The sequence below is a fragment of the Scomber scombrus genome, chromosome 17 (assembly GCF_963691925.1).
Source record: "Scomber scombrus chromosome 17, fScoSco1.1, whole genome shotgun sequence".
NCBI classification, from domain to species: domain Eukaryota; kingdom Metazoa; phylum Chordata; class Actinopteri; order Scombriformes; family Scombridae; genus Scomber; species Scomber scombrus.
In genome coordinates, this window is record NC_084986.1 from 9033853 (window position 1) to 9049656 (window position 15804).

General features: G+C 38.7%; 2 protein-coding genes and 1 non-coding gene across 3 annotated transcripts; 2 read left to right on the forward strand and 1 right to left on the reverse strand.

Moving 5' to 3' along the window:
- Positions 1-2727: 2727 nt before the first annotated feature.
- On the reverse strand, positions 2728-2800 carry trnat-ugu (transfer RNA threonine (anticodon UGU)). The gene has a single exon. It is a non-coding gene; the product is annotated as a tRNA-Thr (tRNA).
- A 115-nt stretch (positions 2801-2915) lies between these two features.
- Positions 2916-8463, forward strand: LOC133997844 (cholesterol 24-hydroxylase-like). The gene is made up of 15 exons (XM_062437559.1): positions 2916-3124; positions 3235-3312; positions 3506-3587; positions 3943-4016; positions 4257-4343; positions 4565-4703; positions 4850-4963; positions 5051-5213; positions 5480-5545; positions 5642-5714; positions 5794-5878; positions 6074-6184; positions 6376-6464; positions 7203-7269; positions 7415-8463. Exons 1-15 carry the CDS (start codon positions 2976-2978, stop codon positions 7562-7564), a joined length of 1527 nt encoding a protein of 508 aa, XP_062293543.1. The 5' UTR covers positions 2916-2975; the 3' UTR covers positions 7565-8463.
- Positions 8464-10393: 1930 nt separating this feature from the next.
- LOC133997843 (cholesterol 24-hydroxylase-like) lies at positions 10394-15766 on the forward strand. Its single transcript, XM_062437558.1, has 15 exons — positions 10394-10601; positions 10689-10766; positions 11604-11685; positions 11894-11967; positions 12199-12285; positions 12507-12645; positions 12791-12907; positions 12996-13158; positions 13425-13490; positions 13587-13659; positions 13739-13823; positions 14021-14131; positions 14350-14438; positions 14567-14633; positions 14741-15766. The coding sequence occupies exons 1-15, from the start codon at positions 10453-10455 to the stop codon at positions 14888-14890; spliced, it is 1530 nt and encodes a 509-aa protein (XP_062293542.1). The 5' UTR covers positions 10394-10452; the 3' UTR covers positions 14891-15766.
- Positions 15767-15804: the final 38 nt, after the last annotated feature.

Here is a 15804-nt window from a genome sequence, read left to right on the forward strand (position 1 = left end):
TCTCTCTCTCTCTCTCTCTCTCTCTCTCTCTCTCTCTCTCTCCCCCTCTCTCTCTGTTGATAATATAATCAAAAGAGCAGCCAACACAATACCTTTGGACATGAGAGGGGCCTGCAGATCCAGTAGTACTGAGGCGGCAGACAGCCAGCCATAACAACATCAAACAGCCCCTAGCCTCCAGCGTTTACACAGAGCCAAGACCCTGGACCAAAAATATGATTGCTCGTTCTTTTTAAGATAAGAATGCAGACAAGCTTGAAGGTTATTGCGAACAATATGTACAGGTATGAAGTGGCCATAGTGGTAAAAATGGCTGGATTGTTGCAAATAAGTCGGAAGAAAATTATATTTTAGCTCAGACGAGGTTTCTTGTATGGCTTAGATCAGAATGTGAGGTTTTGTCTAGCAGGAATGATGGAAACAAAAGTGGACGTCATTCTCATTTAAATGTGCAATGCTGTTTGTTTTGACATCAGATAACAACATAATCAAATGGTTTATTTCCATGGTCAGTTTACAGTTCATTCTCTCAGGGAAAAAAAAAGAAGCAGAGATGGGAAAATACTGGGAATTTCAGAAACTGACATAGAGCACCCCCTTCTGGTAAGGATCAGTAAATACACAGGCCTCAATCTGTGCTTCACATATTAATATTTTGCCTTTACTTTATGAAATTATTAATCTAATTAGGAATGACATTACTTTAAATTTTTGAAATTCTTGAATTTTTTGTGGAATTCTGTGGAGATTGATTTTACCACAGTTTTGATAACTGTATATAATGTATCTGTTTTTGTTCACCAGTTGTTGCATGTAAAGTTGAGCCCAGCAGGCTGTTTTTATCTTCTGCAGTCTGGGATCAAATGGTCGATCTAAAAATGAGAATGAACACAAACTCCTGATTTGGCCTAGAAATCATATTCTACTTTCAGTGTCCCTGCTTCAGAGCCCTCTGAACAAAACTATGTGATAAATACAATCAATACATTTTCCCACATAGGTGGTTAAGTGTTGTATTTGCATTGCCTCTGATTTCCTGTTGGTTACGTAACTCTGAAAAGCTATTAACAGCTTGGTTTATCATGTAAAAGTCATGTCAGATTTGTGTCGGTCTAAAAGATTCATTAAGTAGGTGACTGTGTACGAGGAAACTTATTGATAACTCTTTTTGGTTTTATCTGCTAGAATGACAGATCTAAATTATTCCTTTTATTGTCTCAATCACTATATTTCCACCCACACATAGGATGCTGAACAGGCTAATACGTCAGGTAGTCTAAGATGGAGTGCAACCAATTTAACACATAAAGGGCACAACATAGCTGTTTCTATTTCAGATCTTGTGCCTTTAACGCTCAGTTAGTCACAGCCTTTTAGCCCCCTTTTTTTAGCATCGTGGAATGTGTTTAATCATCCGCCAATATATTTTCACTGGCAAACATAAGTGCACAATTGATACACAATCTCCATCTCCATCACTTAGCCGATCACTGCTCTATGCATTTCCCTATTTAACCTATGTGAGATTCTGTGTTGACTCAAACAATTACCCTGTTACTGCAGTGCTCCTGGAGATGGGTGTAATTGTATAAGCAGCGTTAGGGCTTCCCGCTTCACCAGTTGAAGAGAAAGCAGGCGGCATCTGATGTGTAAAGTGCATCTAACTACGTAGTTCTACGCTTTGGTTGGCAATATTGGTCCTATTTTCAATCATGGAGGAATTCCCTTGTCTCTCCATGTTGAAACTGATGGGTGAGGGATGAACTCTGAAGTGGGAGACATTACATTTTTGTTCAAAGTTTTTAAAGTTGTGAAAACTGTTATTCACCCCTGCAACATATTATTTAGTGGGTGCATGCCTCATAGTCCTAATAATGCTTCATTAATTATTTGGGACTTGTAAAAGCCAAAAGCAGTAAGACACTGGTTGTATATTCCTGATGCATTTTCCCTCTGATGCAAGTGCTACAACATAGTTTTACTTTTAATGTCATCATGTGCAAAATATCTCAAATTTACTCAGTTGGCATGTAGTGTAAATGAAATGTCTGCAAGTGACAAATTCTGATTTCCTTCTGCTTGAAACTCTGGGCAGACATTTTCTGTGATAATTATCATCAGTCTTTTTTTTGTTGGTGATATGGCTGTGGTAATCACTAAGAGCATTGCTATAACAACCGAAGAAAATGTCTAATCTGTATCAAAGAAGCTGTGGCCTAACAACAGTATAACCAAAAGAGCAGCCAAAACAACCTACCTTTTCGTTTGTAAAGGTAAAGCTGTGTGAAATTAGCTGGCCAATAATAAGTGATAACAGTTTTGATAACTGTATATAATGTATCTGTTTTTGTTCACCAGTTGTTGCATGTAAAGTTGAGCCCAGCAGGCTGTTTTTATCTTCTGCAGTCTGGGATCAAATGGTCGATCTAAAAATGAGAATGAACACAAACTCCTGATTTGGCCTAGAAATCATATTCTACTTTCAGTGTCCCTGCTTCAGAGCCCTCTGAACAAAACTATGTGATAAATACAATCAATACATTTTCCAACATAGGTGGTTAAGTGTTGTATTTGCATTGCCTCTGATTTCCTGTTGTTTACTCTGTATACGATCGAGTGTTTTTTTTTTTTTCGTTGGTGTCGACACTTAACAAGACTATTACCATCAATAACTGAAGATGAAACCCATAAAATGAAATAAAGAAGAAAAACATGTTTCCCAGCCACAGGCCCCAGCGAGGATCGAACTCGCGACCCCTGGTTTACAAGACCAGTGCTCTAACCACTGAGCTATGGAGCCTGTTCCGCTGTGATCAGCTGTACGACAACAATTTAAATCAGTCAAAAATAATACTGAACTGTTGACGTAGTGTATTCATCAAAAGCCGTGGACTAACTAACCCTCCACTTACCTTTCAGTCCATTGTAGACTTCCTATTCCGTGTTGTACAGACTGTGAGACTTGCCTCGCCAAGATGGCAGTTTTCCATGTGTGTTTAAGCTGGATTGCAGAAGCGCTTTTATTTCTCCTCATTTTGGTGTTCATAGCGTTTCTCGGTTATTGTCTGTACATTAAATATACTCATATGAAATATGACCACATACCCGGGCCGCCGAGAAACAGGTGAGTTAAATGCATTGTTCTTTAAACTCTACTTCCTTAGCTATCGTGTGTATCGTTAGCTAAAGCTGTTCAAATTTAAGCTTTACCTGACATTGTTTTTCTACCCACAGCTTTTTGCTTGGACATTCACCAACGTTTGTGAAGGTCATGACAAGTGGCGGAAATATACACGAGACATTTTTGGAATGGTAATAATAATGCGTATGTTTGGTAAAAAGTGGAAAAAGTTTTAGGTTTGGCACCACCAATATGGACATGCTTTAACACATAGGCTGCTTTAGCAAGCTCAGGCAGTGAGCAAAAGTTGACGTTGGTAATACACACTTGTGTCATTTAATGTGTAAAATAATTTAATGTGTAACTCGTGTATGTTGTTTACAGGTCTGAGACTTACGGACCTGTTTACAGGATAAATATTCTGCATATGGTTATTATCGGCGTTACTTGTCCAGAGGCGACCAAGGTAAACTCCTCACTTTAGTTCAGTGCCTTATTGTCATTGCACAGTGTACAACGAAATTAAGTGTCTCCAGTGGTACACACAGTAAAAAATAATTACTTACAGTAACAAAAAACTACAGACAAGTAGACACGTTAAAGTCTGGAAACCCCACCAAAAAAACCCAAAAATATTTGTGCAGCATTAGTCATCATTACATAAGCATTGCACAATAAACAGTGTATAATGCCCCATTGACCTGCTTTGCTTGATGGCCATGCCAAAAATACCACAGAGTGCAGCTATTGAGCTTTTTGGAGAAAATATCATGGCAATATTGCATAAACATCACTTATTTTAATGTTCACTCAAATTTCAGGAAATCTTGATGTCCCCAAAGTACCCCAAAGATAGATTTCTCTACAAGCGACTCTTCAACCTGTTTGGTCAAAGGTAATTTATCAGATTAGTTGTACTTTTGTATACTGTCTACATCTAAAGAATACAGACATGAGCCCAAGAAGAAATTGACAAAAAAAGGATGATTGTGTGAAACGAGTAGTCTCGTTGTATGTGTTTGTAGTGTCAGAGGTAATGACTTTGAAGGTTCACTTCATTGTCCCCTTATATCCAGTCATTAACAATCCTATTCACTTAATGAGAAATGATTTTTGTTCCATGTGTCTCTTCAAGGTTTTTAGGCAATGGCCTGGTAACAGCACAGAATCACGAGTTATGGTATAAACAACGCCGGATCATGGACCCCGCCTTTAGCAGCTTGTGAGTTATTTACATTTTTAAGTCGAGGTGAGATCATTATCTTTTGCATAAAAGACAGAACTGAGTATGCGCCCAACCTTTATCTTATATCCACTACTTACAATCACTTTAAATTCCTTTCGCTCGTTGGGCAAAATTATCCTAATTCAGATTCTCTGTGGAGGTTTGCAGGTATGTCCTGGCTGTGCTATTCCTTTTTCTAAAACTACCGTTATTTCCAGGTATCTGAGAGGTTTAATGGGCACCTTCAATGAAAGGGCAGAGAAACTGATGATTACACTTACAGAGGCTGCAGATGAAAAAACAGAGGCCAAAATGCTCCACCTTGTCAACTGTGTCACTCTAGATGTTATTACCAAGGTATTGTGTCATAGTCTTTTTTTTACAGTTTCCTCTGCAGTAGCTCTAGTCCAACAGGATTTTCATCTTATTTTATCAAAAGTTTGTCAAATCAAGCTGTAACTATCTCATTATACATGTATGTTTCTTGTCTTGATAACTTTCAGGTTGCTTTTGGTGTGGATTTAGAACTAATGAAGAATAGTGATTCACCTTTCCCTAAAGCCATTGAGATGTGTCTGAAAGGAATGGTGTGCTATGTACGAGACCGCTTTTTTGAGGTATGACTTTACCCTTGGTTTAATTTAAGTTTGTATGGTTGAAACCTTGTAACCTTGTGTGACATCTTAAAAATCCTGCATTTCCAGTTTAAACCAAAGAACAGACCGTTTATGAATGAAGTGAGGGAAGCATGCCGCCTGCTGCGCACAACTGGAGCTCAGTGGATCAAGAACAGAAAGACTGCCATGCAAAACGGCGATGACGTACCCAAGGATATCCTCACACAAATCATCAAATCTGCTGGCAAAGGTTATGGTCTTTAAAGTACAGTACACAGATGATCACTGTGTTGTAACAGAGTCAAGACAATTGTAAACATTGGTTATATGGTCTGTATAAGAACATGTGCATCATTAACTTCATCATTAAAGTTTAAGCTACCACCTGTTCAAGTAGATACAGTAGATAGGTCATGTAAATAGATCATTTGTCATTTAATTTGCACTTTAAATGACTTTCAATCCACCATGGTGACTAGAATTCACTTGTTCAATCCCATGTTCTTATTATTTCAGAGGAAAGCATGACTAAAGAAGATGAGGAGTTGATGTTGGACAATTTTGTGACGTTCTTCATTGCTGGTGAGACTATGTTGTTGAATGTTCCTGAAATTTTCAAATGTTTTATGCCACTTTGCTCCATTTGAAAGATTAATTTTGCCATTTGCAACATTTTAGGGCAAGAAACAACAGCTAATCAACTGGCTTTTTGCATCATGGAACTGGGAAGACACCGGGATATACTGGAGAAGTAAGAGCTAATTAAGTGAAAACAGTTTCACATTGTCTTTGTGGCACAGCAATTTCTTGAGTATTGCTTTATTCCTCAGAGTGACGAAAGAGGTGGATGATGTCATTGGGATGAAACAGGACATAACCTATGACGATCTCGGTAAACTGGTCTACCTCGGACAGGTACATGTTATGAAGTTAGGAAAATTATATTTCAGCTCTTTCTGAAGGTGAAGCATTCTTTGATCATTTGTTTACTCACTGTTCTTTTGGGAAATGGCGCCATCTGTAGATGAGTTGCTAAACCAGGATCTATCACTTGCTTCATGTACTAAGTAATTGATTCAAGATGTGTCTCACATTGTGACCTCCCCCCAGGTGTTAAAAGAGACCCTGAGGTTGTACCCGACAGCTCCAGGCACATCTCGTGATATACTTGAAGACATTGTCATTGATGGTATCCACATACCTGGAGGAACCACCTGTTTTGTGAGTAATTTACTTCTGAATGTGTTTGTACCTTGAAAGCAGGATGTGAATGTTAGAACCCAAAAAACTTTTATAGTGTGTTTCTATTTTATATACATTAGGGATTGTACTTATCACTTAAAGAACACACACACAACAACACAACTCAATACTTACTATTAAAATGTTTAATACGTTGCTCTGAAATTCAGCTTAGCTCCTATGTGAGTTCGAGAATGGACAAATTCTTCAAGGACCCACTAATATTTGATCCAGATCGATTTCACCCAGATGCTCCCAAGTAAGTGACATAGAAACCTACAGTTTTAACCTAATGATATATTTAATATACACTATATGGACAAAAGTATCGGGCCCTACCTATTAATCATTTGAATTCAGGTGTTTTCTTCAGACCCATCGCCACAGGTGTATAAAATCAAGCATCTAGCCATGCAGTCTGCATTTACAGACATTTGTGAAAGAATGGGCCGTTTTGAAGAGCTCAGTGAATTCAAGCATGGTATTGTCACAGGATTCCACCTTTGCAATAAGTCAGTTCGTGATATTTCTTCCCTGCTATATATTCCACGACCAAATGTTAGACCACATAAAGTCACAGAACAGGTTCAACAAGTGCTGAGGCGCAAGGTGTGTAAAAGTCACCAATGTTCTGTTGTGTTGACTCAATAACTGCAGGGTTCCAAACGTCCTCTGGCTTTGATATCAGTACAAAAACTGCACTGGGAACTTGATGGAATGGGTTTCCATGACCGAGCAGCTGCATGCAAGCCTTACATCATCAAGCACAATGCCAAGCAGTGGATGCGGGGATGTAAAGCACGCTGCCACTGGGCTCTAGAGCAAGGGAGTGACAAATCACACTTTTGTCTGGCAGAAAATCTCCTGTAGGTGTAATGGCTGTGTGTCCCGATACGTTTGTCTATATAGTATATCTTCAGTTGTCACATTAGAGAATTGCCTCAGACAAAAAAGAAGAAGATGGTCTGTATTAACTGTCTATTGTCTGTTTTACAAGGCCTTATTACTGCTATTACCCATTTGCCCTCGGTCCACGCTCATGCCTGGGAAAGAACTTTGCTCAGGTGGGTGGTGACAGAATATACTCAATACGCACACCCACACACACACACACACACACACACACACACACACACACACACACACACACACACACAAACAGACCAACAGTACCACACACTGTATAAACACACTGAGTTGTGTTTACAGATGGAGGCTAAAGTGGTGATGGCCAAGTTGCTCCAGAGGTTTGACTTCACCCTGACTCCGGGACAGTCCTTTGACATCCTGGACACTGCCACACTCAGACCAAGGAGTGGAGTGGTGTGCCTTATCAATCACAGGAATCACAAGAAATAAATGGTCACGTGAGAGGAAATCATATTATTGCCTGTGGTGAAATTGGGTGCTTGGTTTCTTTATTCTAGCTTACTGTTTGCTGCTCTGTGCTCTCATCCTTTGTAAAGAACAAAGTCTCTGCAATGCATGTTATAAAGGAATACACAATATATACAAACGAAATTATGATGATTGTACATTTAAACTTGCAGCTCTTTAACCCAATGAGCTAGTACCTATAACACTTTATTGAATTGCTGAATATCATATTTTTATACTAATGAGGAAAAACACTGATGAAAATGTATCAACCATAATAGCCTCTTTTATTGACACAGCATAGTTTTTATACTGCCTTTATTTTTAACTTTAATATGCTGATGACTAATATAATACCTCAAAATCTGATTGTATTTCTTGTTCAGTTTGCTGTGCAGTGATTTTATGTCCTCAACCTGCTGTGTTTCTGTCTTTTACTGACACAGGGGGGCGCTGTGACTTTGTAAAAACAATCTAGGCACCTGTTAAACTGCTGTTTTCAGATGATCAAAAGTTGTTATTCAACTGAACGTTTTTCATCTTTTCAGACATCATTCTGTTGAAAGAAAATTATTTTAATAGGTGAATAAGGATTGGGTTGAATGCTGATGTCAATTTTATTAGGTGGTTTGCTTTTTGAAACAATTAGAAGGCTAATTGGGCAAATTATTTGCACAGCAGTTGTATGATACATATTTTTCTGTTTGCACAACGTTTTTGCTTAAATTGTAATGAAGTAATGAAGAACTGACAAATACATGTCTAACAGTAAGTTTATGAATGTGATAAGCTACATATAACACTCTAAACTGCATTAATGTTTGCTTTATTAATGTAATGATGGAATAGCTAATTTAAAAAATAAACGCCTGAAACTATAATCTAGTGCACTTCTGTTATTTATTATAATGATTAATAGGCCTATGTATTTTCCCAGTGGTGAACTTTTCTTACTGTTCCTTTAAGTGGGCTGAAACTGTGCCTTGTAAGGCTGTAGCCTAGTTGTTACGTTTACTTTGATGTTTGCCATTTTAGCGTGAAACGAGATTTCATTGGCGTTTACATTTCATGCCGTGTTTCCAATCCTTTTCAATGGAGCGATGTCCAGCAGAGACGGCGCGCATTGCTATAGAGCGCAGTGTGTTGTGTTGACAGGACTCTGCATCGGGGACCTGATTGGAAATAATTGGTAATCAATCCAAAAAACATCAAGTCGTTATCGACGGAATGTGAGTCCAATCACTTCTTTCCCAGATCCATAAAGGATTGTCCGATTAGATTACTGAGGGCATCCAGTTCATGCACACTACCAGTGCCATGTGGAATGATGGGCACCTACATGATGAAGCTGAAGGAGCTGGGGGCAAACCAGGAGACTGTGCTGAGGGAGAACTCAGAGCTGAAGGAGATCATCTTCATGATAGATGAAGAGAGGAATGGAGCAGGTTCCGGCACGGTCAGGGGTGTCGGGGGTGGAAGTACGTCAAGCACAGGTAGCGCTGGTAGTCCTGATCACCACAACCACAACCACATACATAAGCCCAACTCAGATTACAATAAAAATGGGCCCCACCATGAGGTCCATGGGCAACCTGTCGTACCATCACAGGAGCATCCCCAATGGACTCAATGATATTCGGTCTCAACACGCTATTTTATTTAGCAGTAAATTAATGAAGCATACAGAGCTCTGGGTCATCTCTTCCTGTCCCTGACGAACAACAGTGTCTGTCTGTCAGTTCAAGAAGTCTGACTCCCTGTGCTTCTCCCTGACCCAGTCTTATATACAATACAGAATGTTTAAGGAATGTGAGAGGCGTCGTCTCCTGGTGGGCTGTTGATCTGACTCCCTGTGAAATCCTTAAACAGGTGTAATAATGTGTGACTCCCATGTAACCCCTGTTCTCTGACACTACACAATCACAAGACATCCTATGGGAGTTTTTAAGGGTTAGTTCTGCATTGTCTAACAAACCAGCTGATCATAGATGAAAGCTGTTATCTCTTCAAACTGACCATTTGTTACCAGCTGATCATAGATGAAAGCTTCTAATTCAGACTGAATGTTTGACCCCGATCCCTGTTAATCATAAACCTTTCAATCACACCTCAGTGTAAAACTGCTTCCAGTACTTTTCCCCTGTCTCTTTGGCTGCATTCCTCTTATATGACACACATAATGCTTTCAAACTATCATACATTGTACCACATTATCATATGAAACAAACAATAAAGTAATAAATCCCATTATCTGATATTTTAGCATTTGCCAATTCATAGCATATATCTACAGTCCCCACAAGCATCTAGTGAGGATCTTCAGATTAGCACACTTCTAAATAGAGGAGTAGGAAGGAGGAGTAAATACTGAATGCTCACTGAGACTTCGATCAAGCACAAATCAACTGAATGGAGGTGGCAATTGCCGTGACAAGTTGCTGTGACAACTTTGCCACTGTCTCGCAACTTTAGAGCTGTCATAGCATATTACACAACACAATCACTACATAAAGTTAAAACAGATGAAAAGGTAATTCTGCTTGTTTACTGTAGCCTATAAACCACCATGTTGCTGTGTGACGTCTGGTAGGCCTATGTGTCTTTTGGTGAACTGGAGCCAGGTGGGTCTTACCCAAGACTTTAAATTTGGCCGATAAATTGCACTTTTTGGTGTCAGCGATCTGTTTTCCCTGAGCACAATGAATTGCAGCATTAGACTGTAAACCGGGAACATCGACTCAAAAGTATTGACTTCCGACTTGCAATGGATTGCAGCGTTAACAACGCCACTCCTCTGGACTTTACACTTCACTGTGGACTTGCGAACTGTTAACAGACATTATTCAGTATATGAAACGTGCCTCACTAAAATGGCAGTTTTTCAAGTATTTTTAAGCTGGATCGCTCAAGCGTTTATATTTTTCCTTTTCCTGCTTTTTGTAGCTTTCCTCGGTTATTGTCTGTACATTAAATACATTCATATGAAATATGACCACATACCCGGGCCACCGAGAGACAGGTAAGTTAAGTGCGACAGCCTTTAATTCCACTGTGTTCACTAACATATCTTAACATTACCTGACACTTTTTAAAAATCTACCTGCAGCTTTCTCTTCGGACATACACCAACGTTTTTCAGGGTAATGAGAAGTGGAGGATTTATACACGACACATTACTGGAATGGTAAGCACAAGCGTAATAATGCGTAAAGTTGGTGAAAAACTTAACGCTTAACGCCTGTTATAGCTAGATGATCAGTGATCAACATTTGACTTTGGCTTGTTGCATAACGAACAACATGACGAAAGTAAATGCGTCCACACAGATGTGCGTGGCACAATCAAGCAGTTATCCAATAATGCTCTGTGGCACTTATAAAAACGCTGAATGGGCCCAGTTAATTCTGATTTTGTAGCAAGAAGGCAAGAGGAAAAGATCTAAGTGACTTTGAAAGAGGGTTGATTGTTAAGCTGTGAGGGCATTTTGCTGGCATGATGTGGGTCAATGAAAATCAATACAAAGTTGGCTGATCCCATGATGAAACATTTCTATCCTGATGGGAGTGGTCTCCTCAAGGATGACAGTGACCCCATCCATAGGGCACGAGGAGTCACTGAGTAGTTTAATGAGTATGACAATTATGTGAATATGCTATGGCGTTCACAGTCACCAGGTCACAACTCAATTGAAAACCTATGGGAAATTTTGGACTGACCTGTAAGAGAGAGTTCTCCACCACCATCTTCAAACACCAAATGAGGGACTATCTTTTGGAATAATGGTGTTCATCCCTCTAGTAGAGTTTCAGAAACTTGTAGAATCAATGCAAAGCAGCAATGAAGCTGCCCTGGCGGCCCAAACCCATATTAAGACACTTTATGTTGGTTTTTCCTTTAATTTATCCCCCCTGACTCTATGTTGTCTGTGTCCACATATCTTTATTTGTTAAATATATATTTCAGTTATTATTGTGTCAGTTTGGGCAGAGAATTTCACATGTAATTAATATGTTGCTTATAGGTGTGAGACTTACGGACCTGTTTTCAGGATAAATGTTCTGCATATCGTTATGATCACCACTACCTGTCCAGAGGCAACCAAGGTGAACACCTCACTTCATCAAAGTGTTTGTGGAGTCATACATAAGCCATCAGTTCCACAATAAATAGTGTTTAATGCACCATGGACATGCTTTGCTTCAAGTCCTTGCCAAAAAATTAACATAGAGTGCCAATTATTGAGCATTTTGGAGAAAATATCATGGTAGTATTACATAAGCATCACTTTTTTAATGTTTCTTCCGGTTTCAGGAAATCTTGATGTCCCCAAAGTACCCCAAAGCTAAATCTGTCTACAAGAAACTCTTCAACCTGTTTGGTCAAAGGTAATTTATGAGATTAGTTGTACTTTTTATACTGTTTACATCTAAAGAATACAGACATGAGCCCAGGAAGAATTTGTCAAAAAAAGGAAGATGAATTGAAACAAGCTGTCTTGGTACATTTGTCTGTAGTGTTAGACCTAGGTAGTGACTTTGCAGGTTCCCTTATATCCAGTCATTAACAATCTTATACACTTAATGAGAAATGATTTTTGTTCCATGTGTCTCTTCAAGGTTTTTAGGCAATGGCCTGGTAACAGCACAGAACCACGAGTTATGGTATAAACAGCGTCGGATCATGGACCCCGCTTTTAGCAGCTTGTGAGTTATTTACATTTTTAAGTCGAGGTGAGATAATTATCTTTTGCGTAAGAGACAGAACTGAGTATGTGCCCAACCTTTATCTTATATCCAGTACTTACAATCACTTTAAATTCCTTTTGACTATCGGGCAACATTATCCTAATTCAGAGTCTCTGTGGAGGTTTGCAGGCATGTCCTGGCTGTGCTATTCCTTTTTCTAAAACTACCGTTATTTCCAGGTATCTGAGAGGTTTAATGGGCACCTTCAATGAAAGGGCAGAGAATCTGATGAGTAAACTTACAGAGGCTGCAGATGAAAAAACAGAGGCCAAAATGCTCCACCTTGTCAACTGTGTCACTCTAGATGTTATTGCAAAGGTATTGTGTCATAGTCTGTTTTATGATTCCCTATTCAGTAGGTCTAGTCCAACAAGATTTTTCATCTCATTTTATCAAAAGTTTGTCAAATCAAGCTGTAAGTATCTCATTATACATGTATGTTTCTTCTATTGTTGACTACCAGGTTGCTTTTGGTGTGGATTTAGAACTGCTGAAGAATAATGATGATTCACCTTTCCCTAAAGCCATTGAGATGTGTCTGAAAGGAATGGTGTGCTATTTACGAGACAGCTTTTTTGAGGTATGACTTTACCCTTGGTTTATTCTAAAGTTTGTATGGTTGAAACCTTGTAACGTTGTGTGACATCTTAAAAATCTTGCATTTCCAGTTTAAACCAAAGAACAGACCGTTTATGAATGAAGTGAGGGAAGCATGCCGCCTGCTGCGCACAACTGGAGCTCAGTGGATCAAGAACAGAAAGACTGCCATACAAAACGGCGATGACGTACCCAAGGATATCCTCACACAAATCATCAAATCTGCTGGCAAAGGTTATGGTCTTTAAAGTACAGCACACAGTTGATCATTGTGTTGTAACAGAGCCAAGACAATTGTAAAAGTAGGTTATATGGTCTGTATAAGAACATGTGCATCATTAACTTCATCATTAAAGTTTAAGCTACCACCTGTTCAAGTAGATACAGTAGATAGGTCATGTAAATAGATCATTTGTCATTTAATTTGCACTTTAAATGACTTTGAATCCACCATGGTGACTAGAATTCACTTGTTCAATCCCATGTTCTTATTATTTCAGAGGAAAGCATGACTAAAGAAGATGAGGAGTTGATGTTGGACAATTTTGTGACGTTCTTCATTGCTGGTGAGACTATGTTGTTGAATGTTCCTGTAATTTTCAAATGTTTTATGCCACTTTGCTCCATTTGAAAGATTGATTTTGCCATTTGCAACATTTTAGGGCAAGAAACAACAGCTAATCAACTGGCTTTTTGCATCATGGAACTGGGAAGACACCCGGATATACTGGAGAAGTAAGAGCTAATTAAGTGAAAACAGTTTCACATTGTCTTTGTGGCACAACAATTTCTTGAGTATTGCTTTATTCCTCAGAGTGACGAAAGAGGTGGATGATGTCATTGGGATGAAACAGGACATAACCTATGACGATCTCGGTAAACTGGTCTACCTCGGACAGGTACATGTTATGAAGTTAGGAAAATTATATTTCAGCTCTTTCGGCAGGTGAAGCAATCTTTGATAATTTGTTTACTCACTCTGTTCTTTTGGGAAATGGCGCCATCTGCAGATGAGTTGCTAAACCAGGATCTATCACTTGCTTCATGTACTAAGTAATTGATTCAAGATGTGTCTCACATTGTAACCTCCCCCCAGGTGCTAAAAGAGACCCTGAGGTTGTACCCGACAGCTCCAGGCACATCTCGTGATATACATGAAGACATTGTCATTGATGGTATCCACATACCTGGAGGAACCACCTGTGCTGTGAGTAATTTACTTCTGAATGTGTTTGTACCTAGAAAGCAGGATGTGAATGTTAGAACCCAAAAAACTTTTATAGTTTGTTTCTATTTTAGATAAGTAAGAGACGATCATACGTATCACTTAAAGAACACACACACAACAACACAACTCACATTTTTTGGAATACAGACAAACAATACCTACTATTAAAACGTTTACTACATTGCTTTGAAATACAGTTTAGCTCCTATGTGACTGGTAGGATGGACAAATTCTTCAAGGACCCTCTTACATTTGATCCAGATCGATTTCACCCAGATGCTCCCAAGTACGTAATTTAGAAACTTACAATTTTCACCTAATGATATATCTTTTCAGTCATCACATTACATAATTGCCTCAGACAAAAGAAGAAGATGATGGTCTGTATTAACTGTTTATTGTCTGTTTTACAAGGCCTTATTACTGCTATTACCCCTTTGCCCTCGGTCCACGCGCATGCCTGGGAAAGAATTTTGCTCAGGTGGGTGGTGTTGACATGAAGACTTATAAATAATCAAAACACACCAACAGTACCACAGACTGTATAAACACACTGAATTAACCCAATGGGTTGTGTTGTGTTTACAGATGGAGGCTAAAGTGGTGATGGCCAAGTTGCTCCAGAGGTTTGACTTCACCCTGACTCCGGGACAGTCCTTTGACATCCTGGACACTGGCTCTCTCAGACCAAAGAGTGGAGTGGTGTGCCTTATCAATCACAGGAATCACAAGAAATAAATGGCCACACAGTATCATGAAATGAGAAGAAATCATATCATGGCCTGTGGTGAAATTGGGTGCTTGGTTTCTTTATTCTAGCTTACTGTTTGCAGTTATGCACTCCCATCATTTGTAAAGAACATAGTTTCTGCAATACAGGTTATAAAGGAATACACAATATATACAAACGAAATTATGATGATTGTACATTTAAACTTGCAGCTCTTTAAACCCACTGAGACAGTACCTATAACACTTTATTTAATTGCTGAATATCCTATTTTTATACTAACGAGAAAAAAACACTGATGAAAATGTATCAACCATAATAGCCTCTTTTATTGACACAGAATAGTTTTTATACTGACTTTATTTTTCACTTTAATATGCTGATGATTAATATAATACCTCCAAGTCTGACTGTATTTCTTGTTCAGTTTGCTGTGCAGTGATTTTATGTCCTCAACCTGCTGCATTTCTGTCTTTTACTGACAGTGTACACAGGGGGGCGCTGTGACTTTGTAAAAACAATCTAGGCATCTGTTAAACTGCTGTTTTCAGAGGATCTGATTTGAAAGAAAATTATATTAAGAGGTGAATAAGGATTTGGTTGAATGTTGATGTCAAATGTATTAGGTGGTTTGCTTTTCGAAACAATTAGAAGGCTAATTGGGCAAATTACTTGCACAACAGTTGTATGATACATATTTTTTCTGTTTGCACAACGTTTTTGCTTAAATTGTAATAAAGTAATGAAAAACTGACAAATACATGTCTAACAGTAAGTTTATGAATGTGATAAGCTACATATAACACTCTAAACTGCATTAATGTTTGCTTTATTAATGTAATGATGGAATAGCTAATTTAAAAAATAAACGCCTGAAACTATAATCTAGTGCACTTCTGTTATTTATTATAATGATTAATAG